Here is a 15,014-nt window from a genome sequence, read left to right as displayed (position 1 = left end):
GAACTAAAGGGGAGAGATTAATTTTTCTGTTTCTGCGCACAAAAAGTATTCTCGTCACTTCATAACATTAAGGTTGAACCACTGTAGTCACGTTGACTATTTTAACCATGTTTTTACTACTTTTCTGGACATTGAATGGGGTAATTTCATTGCTTTCAATGGAGGATTAAAAAAAAAAAAAAAAAAACTCAATTTGTGTTCTGAAGATGAATGAAGGTCTTACGGGTGTGGAAAGACATGAGGGTGAGTAATTAATGGCAAATTTTATTTTTGGGAGAACTAACCATTTAACTGTCATCACCAAACTGAACTTTTCAAACATGTCTCTGAAACACTCCCCATCTGCATTTGGGCAAACTCTTTACTCATAAGTTATGTAAAAACATTACAACATTTAACTTCTTGTGACACTTCATTTAATGAAATTTGAAGCTGATGGATTTCATACTCCCTGACTGGAATACATACGTTCACTTTGATTCACCTGAGAGCAGCGCCTCAACACGTGGCCTTGAGGTCTGTGCTCACGGCCGTCATCACTGTACGCAGACTGAGAGAGCAAACAAACACAGAATCTATACTTCATTTAAAACAATTTAATCTTTTAATGTACAATCAAACCATCAATCATACGTAAAATTCTCCATATTGTACAACTCTAGCACTAGTATAAATAAAAAAAAAAAATTAAAAAAAAATGAGATCAATATATAACAACATTGTTTTCTTCATTGATTAACAGAAGGAACATCAAAGGCTAATGAGAACAGAGGCCCCGCCCACACCTGCTCATTTACTGTTAATTAATAAGCGGGAAAAGTTCTAACGCCGGTCACCATGAAATTAAAAGCAAAAGGACATAATTTCACCAATCTGTAAAAAGACAACACTTCGGCCTTGTTTTGGAAAAAGAAATGACATGCTAATATGTAATTTAAAATTAAATTTCAGGAAAACAGATGATGTAATGCAACTGGTAGGTTAGAATATGTAGTTTGACATACAGAACGGGACACAGCAATGATTACCACAAGTGTCAAATTTGCGCAAAACTGTTCCACGTATTTCCCAGGAAAAACAAACAAACTGAAGGAGCCAACAGCAGTTATCACAAATGAACTAGAGCTTCATTCCTAACAGTCACATTTCAACATCACTTTTTCAGTGCCAATAAGAAACTGTGCAGTCATGGCTGAATCTGATTGGTTCAGTATCTCCAAAAACATTTCAGTTGGTTTATAAGTAGCCTGTATTCATGTGTTGTTTATATTCTCACAAAAAACTGTCAAGAAATGTCATCCCAAAATTACAAGAAGAAAATTTAACAACGAAGCCTGCTTTTTGGACAATTCGTTTTTTGTATACATTATGGTGCTTTTCATTTATTCAAATTTATTTACACAATTTATGCTCAAATCATTGTCGAGATGGTTTGGTTATTTTAACTTCAGTAATAAGATTTTTTCTTTTTTTGCACTACAGTGATGACAATTTGTTGGTAAAATATGCTTCGCTGTCATGAAAATGTGTCCAAATGCAAAATCTTAATGGTCTCAAAACAGGCTTTATTGTCTTTATGGGGTTGGGGGATGGGGGGGATCAAATAGGACATGGGCATTTCTTTGTGAGATTTATCCTTTAGCCTGTTCTTAGCCGTCAAATGCGGATGTACAATTTGTGATATTGTCGCTTAATTTCAGAGCCTTCAAACATTTGACTGGTTAGGAAAGGATGAACAGCAGTTGAGACTATAACATACAGAGAACTGTGATTTTTAACTGCACTGGAGCCAACACAGTTTGAACATTTATGCTTGTTTGCAAACTTAAAAACAGTTGGTCAAGTCACATTTTTATTTTCAAACTATTAGGAGTTGCAAAGTACATTTAAATATAGTAGCCAGGATAGCAGCTGTAAAAGAAAAGTGTCTTTGTTTTTCATTCCCAGGAACCAAAAGCACAAAACTTCATAAAGCATGGGCACTCATAGAACTTGGTTAGCTAGTTACCCACAATCCCATTGCACTTTAGACTGGCCGTCGTAGTGTTGAAGAGGTTGAAGACGATGAATGAAGAGAATTTTCACCCTGTTCTCCTCCAACATCCTTTTGCTAGGTAGCACAAAATCCACGTTTGTATTTTTGATCATCTCACAATTTTGAATACTTGATCCTCACAGATCGCTCATAAAAATTCACTTGCGCGGGCAACGCATCCATATGTATGGGACACTGAACATCTCTTCGGCTTCACAGCATCAGATCCCGATTGGAATGTTGGGGTGCGTTCAAACACGATCTAACTCGCCGTCTCTTTCCCGGATCTCTCCCACACACGCAACAAGTAAACAATGTTATAGAGTCCATTTTGGGGTGTTTAGTGGGGCAGTGAGGGGTCACGGTGGTCTGCGGTGAAGGTCCCTCCTCGCATTTCGAGCGGTTCATCTTGACCTTTCACCTCATTTGGACATTTTCTCAGGCAGGAGGCTAAGAGGTCAAAGAAGCAGGACCCAAAGGCGGAAGTTAAGGTGTGTTGACAGCAGGTGGGTGTTTTTGCATGCGTGTGTGAGAGTTAGCGTTTGAAGAAAGTTTCTCCACTTGGGGCATCCGAGACTTGAGCTTTTCCCAAAACTCTCAAGTTTTTCAAGCAGCCAGGCTCTTCCTCGAAAGTCTCCTTTTCGAGTCTTGTGCAAGTATCCAGAGGTTGTGACCAGGTTGGGATCCCATCTGGCAAAGTTTTTTTTTGTTTTTACTGGGGTGGTTTAGGGTACCATAGGGGCGTGTGGTCAGAGGGATGAATTGTCCAGTAAATGGACCTCCTCTTCACTCTCATCTTCTTTGTATCGGGAAGAGGAGGATGCTAGTTGAACATTATGGACTCGGGGTCTTGGTTTGCCATCTGGGCCATATGACGGAGGATATCTTTTTTTGTAATAATACCAAGGAGGCGCCTACAAAAAGAGAGACAGAAAGAGGTAGAGAAATTTACTACGTACATTTTTGACAGGTGTGGAGAGAACTGCCATCTTTTTCTGTTGCCAAATTTTGCAGGAAGGTCCCAACGAAAAGCGTTTTTTGTAGAACTCCATTCTCAGATGGATTGAATTGATGTTTTGATCCAGAATCAAATCTTTGCTCGAATTTTGATGAAATTTGGCAACAGACAGCTGACAGTCTCTGGTTTAAAGAAGGGCAGAGAGTGTGGAAGATTATGCCGTGTTACTCAGGGCAGGAAACGCTACGTTATTTCTATGAGCCGACAGCACCTACACAGTGAAAAGCAAGTGTTGCGAAACAGAAGTGAAACAGAGTGAGTGAACGCCTCCATCTCATCCACACACTCTGGCCTTGGTGAACAAGAAAGTGAAGTTAATTTTCCAACACAAATTCAAGAGCATATTTAAAGGATGTACAGATATAGTGCATTTTATTTGTTCACAGTGTTGGGGGAATGTGACTTGAAAAAGTACTATTGCGTTACTGCTTTTCTAGTTTTGTCATGTTTCACTCATTTGCAGCATAGACACAATGTCAAACACAATGTTAGTTATATTAAGTGTTACATCATTTTACTCATAATAACAGTTCAATCTAAATCAAATCAAATCAGTGTTTTCTAGACTGTTTTCTAAATGTACCTGTGTTACAGTAGGTGTTACAATATTTCTACAAACGCATTACTTTATTAAAAAAGCAATTTATTTCAAGAACACTTTTTTTCTGTACTTTTGTACATTATGTCAAAATGTGTAAAAGTAGCTTGGGCATTATAGTATAAATTTAAAAAAATAAGTATATGTAATATACTTATGTAACAGCATAAGTAATAGCCTGTTACTTCTAAAACAATGTGATTATGTAACTTATTTGTAACACTTTACCTGCAACACACTTTATCTATGTCTGTACTCAAACACTAATTTCTGCTGATAAACTTTTGAAATATAGGCGTTCAACAGACATAGTGACATTACTTTGTGCATGATATATCAGCCACAATATTGGTATTGGCCGATATATGTTCATTTTTAATGTTATCGTTATCGGCCTAATAAGAAAATTTGGCCAATATATCAAAGCATCACTATATTTGGATTTACATTTATCGGCCAATTTATCAGTTTTCAAGTATAATGAATTAATGGTATTGGCCAAAATTTTCATATCGGTGCATCTCTAGTATCTGTACCCAAACACTAATTTCTCTTGATAATTTTTTTGAAATATAGGCGTTCAACAGACAAAGTGACATTACTGCATTACAGCAGGTGTTACATTATTCATAAAAAGTATTAAGAAAATGTAACTACACCACATTGTTACATCTTCACTGCTTATGTATTGTTTATTAGTATAAAACTGTAAAAAAAAAAAATAAAAAATAAAAATTGGGCATTATAGTGTGAATTCAAAAAAAGTAACTCAATACTTTGTTTTATAAGTAACAGGCTTCTAGTCACACAATGCGATTATGTAACGCGTTACTTGTAACGCTTTACCTCCAACACTTTTTTTTTTTTTTTTCAGAATCAGATACAGTATCTGTACCCAAACTAATTTCTCTTGATAAACTTTCTAAATGTAGGTGTTCAACCAACTTTTTACTTTAAATATGCTCTTGATTTTGCTTTCGAAAAAGGGATTTAAGCTTGATGACAGATTGTATCACAGATAAAAGGTGTGACAATTTTGACGAGGGCCGGAAATGCGAGAATCCATCCAAACTAGAGGCATAAAACGCTCGTGAAACGATTGTCAAACCTTTGTGAAATGTTTGTGAAATGTCTGCAAGATGTTTGCGGACAGGAAGAAAGTGAAAAGCTCACACATCAGACAACTGAAAGAGGACAGGGTGTGGGACTTGAGACAGGTGAGGACTGTTGGTTTAGGGGACAGGTATTGCTAACTACATACTACAGGAAGTGACAGGATTCTAGAGTAACACCAAATCAACATGGTAACCACACGTCATCCTAGTAACAGTAACTACAAAGATGAATAGATAATATATGCTGGTGAATGAGAAAATAGTCCGCTATACACGACAGTTACTCGCCAATCGTGTAGGGGCGGAGCTGCGCGAGGGGTCAGATGTCATCGATCTGTAGCCCAGCGGACGCAGACCAGGCAGCCCCGAGAGGAATTTAGCAATAAGCATAAAGGAAAACAAACAGAAATCAAATTTAGATGAAGGACATCACGGCATGTGTATTAGATGTGCTTTGTGAGTACACGTGCACAATGCAGAACTGAAAGGGAAGGTGCATTTCAAAAGACACCACGGCTAATGTGACAGACTACTCTATCCTGCTGGGATGGTCGAGGACAGGAGCAACAATCTGAGTGAAAGCAAGTCTTACAAGAAACATGATGTCTGCAGAGGAATAAAGTCCTGGAAGCAGGGTCCAAAATGTAACTGCTTTCAACACAGATCACTGTGTCTTAGGCCACATTTACACTGCAGGTCCAATTCCGATTTGTTGACTTTTCCGATTTTTTTTTTCTTTTTTTTTTTTTTTTTCTTACGACCAGCTTACATCTTGTTTTAAAGGTACAATGTGTAAAATTTGGGAGGATCTATTGACAGAAATGCAATATAATATACATAACTATGTTTTCAGTGGTGAATAAAGACCTTACATAATGAAACAGTTATGTTTTTATTACCTTAGAATAAGCCATTTATATCTCATACACTGCGGGTCCTCCCTCCATGTCAAGTCGCCATTACAGTATGTGCCGGCATGTTTCTACAGCAGCCCTAAATGGACAAACACTCTACAGAGCATGTTTCATCACTATATTGTTCTTCTAAATCGTTCGTGTTTTTAGAGGCAGCTTGCATCGTCACTACGTTGAATATGCACAAAGTAGTAGTAGTATTAGTAGTCGTCTGGTTTATTAGAAGCAGAGTCCGTAATTTGTTAGAAGTAAGAAGCTCATTGCTTGACTGTCTCAGACGACGACATCTTTGACTTGTCTCGGCCAGATGGCCACTGTAGCTTCTCTATTTTGCTTCGAAAGGGAGGGGTGAGCTGCCGTTGGTTGCAGTTCGCAACCTCACAGCTAGATGCCGCTAAAATTTACACACTGCACCTTTAAAAGTGACCCATATCTGATATTTTAATTTAATTTACACTATACACTTGGCAAAACAGGTAGACGTACTAACCGGGAAAAGGTTAGGCCAAAAAAGAAGTAAAAATGGCGTGATTTGCAATGGACGCAGAATCAGCACCATCTTTAAAGGTCAGCAAAACATTGGGTTGAGCCTTCATCCTCCATTGCGCCACTGAAAAGAGTCATGTGAGTTTTTGTCATTCGTCACTGCTGCTTTTTCGACGACATACGGCTTGTATTGACATGGCAATGTCCAATCTGTCTGCTTACATGGTAGAAGCAAATGCACGTATCAGATTCATATCAGATTTATTTCCACATATGAATGAGGCCTGAAACCGATCTGAGAATTTCGGAATCCATGTGCTTTTGTCCTGCTTACACGTACGTGGGTTATATCCGATCTGTGCCACATGGGAGGAAAGAAAAAAAATTGGGTCAATTGAACCATGTAATGTAAATGCGGCCCTATTCTAACTTCACTCCGGTCAATGTTGTTTAAAAATAACGACATCAGCATGAAATGAATGCTGACCCTATTTTACTTTCTTAATACAGAGAAAGTTTGGTGCACGTTATTTATTGTTATTCCTCCAAAGAGTTCTGGTAATCTTTAACAAAACCTCCATTCTGTTACATTACACCAAGTATTTAAATAGTTTCCAGATGGATAAAATCAAGTCCCATTGTAAACATGAATATTGTGAATGTAGGCTTTATTTTGACTTCAATAAGCTGTTTGATATCTTTTGAAGTGTAAGTGATGGCGAGCATCAAATTTAACTTATATATATATATATATATATATATATATATATATATATATAAAAAATTGATCAGTGTTAATTTTGGACCCCGCATGTAGGACAGTTCGACCACCTCAAGAGGACTGCTGTTGAAGTTTTGTCGCACAATCCATTTGTGCATTTAATTTTAAAATGAGATCAATTTCACTGATAGTTAGGTGGTTTAAAACTCTGACAGACATCAGTGAAAGTGAATAGACATTTAAGTAACTTAAATGCAACAACAGATAAACTGTATTAATCTATAACTAGCTGAAATTGTGACTTATTTTAGGACAACCATTCAGAACTGTCTGTCTTTTCACTCAAGTTTCATGCGTCCCTCCTAAGAGGCGGAGTCTAACAGGCAGAGTGGGAGGGGCGTGGGAGGGGCTAATCACCAAGGGCTCCACGTGCTGCTTGAGCTCTTCCAGATGTTCTAAAATATTCTTCTTTGTGATGATGCCCAATACAATCCTGCAACACACACCGTGACGACCATCACTCAGCAACAAAAATTACACCGACAACTCAAGTACAAACAAATAAAAACAACATAAGAATAACAACACAACAGAAGCAATATCAACAGAAATGTACTGAGATTATCAAAATAATCAGGTGTTTAGAGTTGCAATTAAACAAATGAACTGAATATAATATGAATTGCAAGTATTAGCCGCCACCATGTGTGTGAAATAAAAATGATTAAAAAAGGATTAAGAGAGCAACGTATTTGACTTTACCGTACAGGAACAAAAATTACTCAATCGTTTCTGCAGTCAGATTATTATTTTTCTCCGGAGATGGGACCGTTATCTGCAACTCAGAATAAGGTCTAGACTCAGTCAGTGCGTCTTTTTGCGGTCAAGTCCAAAGTTTACTTGTCTGCAAACTGTTGTCTTCATTATGTAATGTATGTTTGAATAAATGTCATTAAAAACGTTATTATAGCCACTGTTTAAATGTTTATATTTCAACAACAGAGTGGAGTAGAAAGATAATTATATAATTAAAAAGTTAATAAAAAAGGCCTCATGTGCAGTTTAAATGGTTACATACAATTTCGTTTTAAGTACTGATTATTAATTACTAATTATTAATTCAGTTTCTTTTTTTCGGTAAAAAAAAAATCCTTTCAGTGTATCGGTACTATTCAGTGTACAAGTTTTAAATGAAACAATGCAGACGTATGGACTAAAGTTGCAGGCTGTATTGCTTTAAAACAAGTGTTGTTGGTTAAGTTGTATTTCTTGCTTTAATGCAAAGTACATATTATTGGACTGTTGTGTTTTGCATTAAAGTAAGTGAAATTATTATTATCAGATGTGTTTTTGGCTGCAAAAGCATTTGAATTATCTGGTTTTACATCTTGCCAACAGACCTTTTCCTCTGTGATTTTTTTTTTTTTTATTTTGTTGGTGGGAACAGGCCTTTGACATCTGTCTGCACTTTCTGAGCATTTGCACACTGCAGGGATCAGAGTAACTGCTTTATTTGAGTCCCTTAAAGCTTAAAACTCCCTCTAGCTGCAATGAGGGGAAACTCATGGTTTGGAGAAACTCAATTTTTTTAGTATGATATTAGATATTAGATTTTTAGTAGATATGTTTTAACCTTTGACAATATTTAATACATATATGAATATCTTAATATTTGCTTAAACAACCAAACAGCTGTTGTTGGCAAGTAGATTAAAATGTTGGGGAGAAAAAAAATGGAAATAAATGTGACACTAAATAACATTAAATTGTAATAAACAATATTTACCAATATATTTCTAAATATATATGTATCACAGTTAATGTGGCTATTTTTGGATGATGGCACGAATCACTAAATCACAGAATTGAAACCGATTCCTGGAAAATACATTATTGTGTTTTTAATATGTAAGATTTCTCTTAATTAAGTCCTACCAAGGATGCATTTATTTGATCAAAAATACAGTAAAAACAATAATATTGTGAAATATTAAAATTTAAAAGAACTGTTTGCTATTTTAATATATTTTATAGTGCCGTCAAATCGATTAATCAAATCTAACAAAAGTTTACATAATATATGTGTATATATATTATTATATTTATATACAGTACTGTGCAAAAGTCTTAGGCATGTCAGTATTTTCAACAACTCAAAAAATGAATTTAGGCCAGTTATTTATATCTTTTGCTGTAGTGTGTTAGTAGGAAATGTCAGTTTACATTTCCAAACATTCCTTTTGCCATTAATTGTAATAATCCAGTGATATTTTTGTATGCACAAGGAGTCTGACAACAAACAGGTGCTCCACACTGAGATCTGATCTTACCATCATCAAATCCATCTGTGATTTCATGAAGAAACAGATAAAACTGAGACTAACTAAATCCAGAAGAACTGTGGCCGGGTCTCCAAGACGCTTGAAGAAACCGACCTGCAAAGCTACCTGAAAAATGATGCGCAAGTGTACCTGGACAAAAGCTGTTTTAAACACAAATGGTGGTCACACCAAATATTGATTTGATTTAGGTAATAGAAGTTAATTGATAAATAAAATCTATTTATGACAGTATTATTGAAAGCATCCTCAATTTACAGCATTTTCAACACAAGTGCCTAAAACTTCTCACAGTACTGTAGCTTTGCAGGTCGGTTTCTTCAAGCGTCTTGGAGGCACGGCCACAGTTCTTCTGGATTTAGTTCATCTCAGAGTCATCCGTTTCTTCGTGAAATCACAGACGGATTCGATGATGGTAAGATCAGATCTCCGTGTGGTGCACCGGCTGTTGTCAGACTCCTTGTGCATGCAAAAACCTCACTGGATTATTACAATTAATGGCAAAAGGAATGTTTGGAAATGTAAATTGACATTTCCTACTAACACACTACAGCAAAAGATATAAATAACTGGCTTAAATTCATTTTTTGAGTTGGTGAAAATACTATGGTGCCTAACACTGTGTCCTAACCAGATGCGATGCAATGAAAGGTATCTTTTCAATGTTAATCTGAGTTTTTGTCCTAACCAGCCGCGACGGCGACATACGAATATTCTATTTTGAAACGGTTTCTGTTTCTCCGCGACGTCACAGCTGGAACAACAACACAAAGTATGGCAATGATAATATCAGGTACGGTTATGTGCTTTATTTAATGTTAAAAGCATCTAACGTGAGTTTGAATATCATTCTGTGTTCCCAGCTTTTTAGCTGTAATGAAAACAACACTGGCTAATTCACCTCAGATCTTGAAATTAAATAAATGGGCACAAAAATGTTCAAACTTTCAACTCAATGCGAACAAACAAGTGTATTCTATGACAAAGATTGGTTCAGTCACTCCGTATGTACTTTAAACAATGTTTAAATTGTGTAATATTTATGAATTTTACTATGTACTTGCCCTTTTCATTGTGTCTGCAGTGCTCTTGCCAAGAGAGCCCGCCCACGCTCTCTTCTGATTGGCTGTGGTTTTTAACTGATTTTATCGCTTCTCATTGTCGCGTCTCGTCTAGTGTGGACAGTCAAATTTTTTGGTTAAACTTGTTTCTGGAATCTTATCACATCGCGTCTGGTTAGGACTAGGGCTGGGCGATATATCGCATGCGATTCTCACGCGCATTTCGTCAGTAAAGCCGGTTCCCTGATTACCGCTAAATCGCCATCACCTGCTTTCAAATGGAGCGGCATTTAATAGACAGAGCCGTAGATCACTGATAAGCCACGCAATATCGCGTTCATTATCGCAGATGAATCGCCTCCGATAATGAACGTGATATTGCGTGGCTTATCAGTGATCTACGGCTCTGTCTATTAAATGCTGCTCCATTTGAAAGCAGGTGATGGCGATTTAGCGGTAATCAGGGAACCGGCTTTACTGACGAAATGCGTGTGAGAATCGCATGCGATATATCGCCCAGCCCTAGTTAGGACACGTGTAAAACTTTTGCACGGTACTGTATATACACATATATACACACACACACATACAAACACACACATACACATATATTATAAATAATACACACACACACACACACACACACACATACACACACAGACGTATTGTGTAAATACAAACTTTTATGTTCGATTTGACAGCACTAATATTTTAAAATGTAATTTATTCCTGTGATGCACAGCTGAATTTGCAACTGTCCAGTCTTGGTGAGCATAAAGGGCTTGTTTAAAAAAAAAAAAAAAAAAAAAAAAAATTAATAATTATTCCAAATTTCTTATTGAACTCTAAATGTGTTTATACTTGTTGTGAGACAAGGAGATTGTGAATCTAATCTAATGACACTTTTTAATAAACTTAAATGAACAAATAAAAATAAAAATGCTGCTTATTTTTGTATCACCAGTAAAGTCATTGTGAATATATTGAGAATATTCAAAATCGTCCAGCCCGTGTAGATACTGTCAGGGCTGCAGCAGCAACGAGAGTTTGGTCGTGGTGCGTGTGTTCTGACAGTGGTTTAACAGAAGACAAACTGTTGAGAGGCACGAGGTTCAGTATGTGAATTCCTAGATGAATGACACCATGAATCCCATCAGCAGATGTGTGTGTGTGTGTGTGTGTGTGTGTCTGCTGATGGGAGGTTAGTTGAAATCCATTTCAAACACAACACAGGAGGAGGAAAGAGACTCAATCGTCCCCGCGGATACTCACCCGTTGTGTGTCACAAGGCACTGGCGCAGGCCGAGCTTGCGGAAAATGTCCACCACGATCTCCATCGGCGTGTGATCGGTGACGGTGAAGGGGCTCATGTCCAAAATGCTGCGGAGCTTCAGTGGCCGCGGACTGTCTGCGGGGAGGGTCGGGGCATGCTGGGTAAAATAGACCCGCGAGTTCAGCATTATTCCCTCCTGCTTACGGCGGGCGTTTTCTGAAAAGAGAAGAAACAAAATATTTTAAGTTATCTTAAGTGGTTTATTTGTGGACAGAGAAACTGATGTGTATTTCTAGAGTAAGCAAATACAATATAATGTGTGAATTTTGTAAAAACAGGTCACATTTCATGCTAAAAATAAAAGAGAGAGAAAAAGAAAATAATTTTTTCCTTAAAGCTGCAGTCCGTAACTTTTTTTTGGTTAGAAATGATCCAAAATCAATTTTTGAGCAAGTACCTAACCAGCCAGTTTTCAAAACTATCTCATTATCTTATCTCGATTCACAACGGTAAGCTTGTAATAATGTTTTAAAATAAGAGCGACATGATGGATTTCCGCGGGAAATTTGAGCATGCAGCAGTACCTCTGTGTGTCATTACGTCACGTCCGTAAACAGAAAGGAGTCCAGGCTAGTCGGTTTTATCACATGAGGATGCTGCTGGTAGCAGCACATTTATTGCCTGTTCTCACAGCAGCTGGAATAATTAAACTTATTTTGATGGCGGATTGTAATCCAGAAAAGTGACAATCATCAGTGACAACTGGAGATTCACCCATAGTTAAAAGCAAAAGACTTTGGACTGGAGTGGCTACAGAAATTGAAATCTACAGGTAACGCTAATACACACTAAATACACAGTCACGCAATGCTGATGTTGTTAACATTAACAATTTGAGAACAAAGTATAACAATAATAATAAATTGCACGGTTTGGCGTGATCCGAGCTAAGCGATCGTTAGATTTAATCATCATTGGCAGCGCGATTTATTGTAGGCCTAATGCTTTTTTCCTCAGTTGGTCAGAACAAAAGTGGCAGAAATGTTACTTGTTCAGATAATATTTTCCAGTGAAAATTCTTATATTGGTCATACTTTCAAGAAGTAGAATCTGTGATTCTGAAGTACAGTATCCACACCGGTGCGGTGACTGACAGCAAACATTAGATTCATCTGCGCTGACGAGCTGTGCCGAGGCACAACGCACGTACAGATAACTGTTCCACGTATGACTGCAATTGCAGGTTTCAAACAGAGATGGCGACAAAGAGGAAAAATCGCGGACTGCAGCTTTAACAAAATAAAACTTTTTTATAACAATTAAGATAAGTTGCATTGTGAAAATGTGACCATTCTCATAAAAAAAAAAAAGAGGAAAATAATGAACATCTTAGGTTTGTCAGAGAATATTAAGATGAGGAGTGGAAAGATTTTTTTTAAATTTTAATTTTAAAGATTTAATTTTAACCGTTATATTTATGTTTGAATCAGTAAATACTTTTATTCAGTAAGAATTCATTAAATTGATCAAAAGTGACAGTAAAGACATTTATAATATTACAAGAGATTTCTATTTCAAATTAAGTCTTTTTGAAATGCGGTTATATTAAAATTCATCACGGTTTCCAAAGAAATGTAAAACAGCACAACTGTTTTCAACATTCAGGGATGCAAACAGGTGAGAACATTGTATGGGGCAGGGGGCATGCTCCAAAGATATTAGCTTTACATGCTCATTTGTAGTTATTTAAAGTTTTTTTTATTATTATTTATTTTTTATTTTTTATTACCTTATATGTCCAAAACTGTCATTTTTCACGAAAAAAAAAAAAAAAATATAAAAAATATTTTACCAAAATCAACATTGGATCATGTTATAAAAGATGAAGTGCTATGCACGCTATTTAAGAGGGTACTGGCTGATTAAATGGCAATTCTGCGTTAAATTGCAAACTGTTTGCCCTCTCCCTCTTCACTGTTCCCAGACCTCAGACCTCAAATACATAAAATATTACCCTTTATAGCCATAGTTTTTAAAGTAAAGAATAAAGAAAGCACTGTACAGTACTTATTGAAACATCCAGTTCTTTATTTACCCTTGTAAGTTCACAAGTACCCTTCTAAGACCTCCCAACCCCCTATAAAACACTTTCTCATTGGATCTATGCAAATCCCATAGGTGACTTATTTTGATCTCAAAAAGGTGAGTTGTCACTGAAAGGTTAGGAGTTTGCATCTATGAACATTGATAATATACAGAAATGTTTTTTGAGCAGCAAAATCAGCATATTAGAATGATTTCTGAAGGATCATGTGTCACTGAAGACTGGAGTAATGATGCTGAAATTTCAGCTTTAATCACAGGAAGAAATTATATTTTAACATATATATTATTTTCAAAATAATAATTAAAAAAAAAGTGAGCAGACTAACATTTAACCCCTTAAAGTGTTTATAATTGTGCATTTCTGTTACCTATGGCGATCGTTATATCCCTGCGCAGAGCAAAGCCCACCAGTCTCTGTGACTCTTTGGAGACGATGACGGGGAAGCCGTTATAACTCGTTTCAGAGATGATGGCCTGCAGCTCGGCCAGAGTCATGTCGTCCTGCGTCAACACGGCCAACGGCGGGTCACTACGCCGAGGACGCATCACTTCCCGTGCTAACGTGGTGTGCGTGAACTCTTCCTTAGCGTCCAGGAAGGGGTATCCATTCAGACGGATATGGGCTTCATAAATTCCCTCTCTGCCAAAGGCATCGCCCACCCATTTGCTGGTCATCACTGCCGCCATGAGAGGAACGATGTATTCCAGCCCGCCGGTCAGTTCAAACACGATGACCACCAGAGACACCGTCATTCGGGTCACGCCACCTACAGCGGATGCGATATTAGTTTAGAGAGACTGCAAAAGACACAGAGAAAGATGTATGCATACTTTCACACGCACCCAGACAGGCTGCAGCGCCCACCATGGCGTAAAGACCCGGAGTGATGCAGTCAGCGCCCACTTCACACCACTCTCTAAACAGGAACCAGTCGTGGTGATAATATGCCAGCTGCTCTACAGCGATGCCTACGATCCGCCCAGCGATCGCACCGATGGCCATACTAGGGATGAACAGACCAGACGGCACCTGAGCAGAACAAATATACAAGTCAATGAAGTATGTTTTAGGAACATTTTTTGTGGATTGCAACATCATTTATGTCAATTTAAGTCCCCCTGAGGTCAATAACAATTATATCCCTTAAAACTCATATTTGATAATCAAAATTACATATTTAAAAGATTTTTCCTGTGAAAATTTCTTCATGCGTTAAAATGTAACTCTACTCCCTTGCTTTATTTAGTGGTTCCATGAATATGCAAATTAGTCCCTGCTTCCACTCACACCAGCTCAGAATACCTGATCCACTTGCTCAACTGTAGTAAATGCTACATAGTGACAAGT

The 15,014-nt window shown here is 37.3% G+C and overlaps 1 protein-coding gene across 13 annotated transcripts in view; it reads right to left on the bottom strand.

Annotated features, from left to right (window-relative positions):
• Positions 1–581: 581 nt before the first annotated feature.
• Positions 582–15,014, bottom strand: part of clcn3 (chloride channel 3) — a 61,505-nt gene continuing 47,072 nt past the window's right edge. For 5 of the 13 annotated variants that reach the window (XM_048185527.1, XM_048185528.1, XM_048185536.1 and 2 more), the window contains 5 exons: positions 14,510–14,696; positions 14,035–14,433; positions 11,560–11,776; positions 7,305–7,380; positions 582–2,949 (listed from right to left, as the gene is read on the bottom strand). In XM_048185527.1, the coding sequence (XP_048041484.1) occupies positions 2,785–2,949; positions 7,305–7,380; positions 11,560–11,776; positions 14,035–14,433; positions 14,510–14,696 (1,044 nt within the window). In that variant the 3' untranslated portion in view covers positions 582–2,784. Of the gene's footprint in view, positions 2,950–5,050; positions 5,101–7,304; positions 7,381–7,649; positions 7,723–11,559; positions 11,777–14,034; positions 14,434–14,509; positions 14,697–15,014 lie in introns of those variants that run through there. The other 8 variants (XM_048185533.1, XM_048185538.1, XM_048185534.1 and 5 more) reach the window with 7 other exon arrangements.

Source organism: Megalobrama amblycephala, linkage group LG3 (assembly GCF_018812025.1).
Source record: "Megalobrama amblycephala isolate DHTTF-2021 linkage group LG3, ASM1881202v1, whole genome shotgun sequence".
Taxonomy (NCBI): Eukaryota; Metazoa; Chordata; class Actinopteri; order Cypriniformes; family Xenocyprididae; genus Megalobrama; species Megalobrama amblycephala.
Note: the sequence above shows the minus strand (reverse complement) of the source record. Positions and strands in the feature narration are given on the sequence as shown.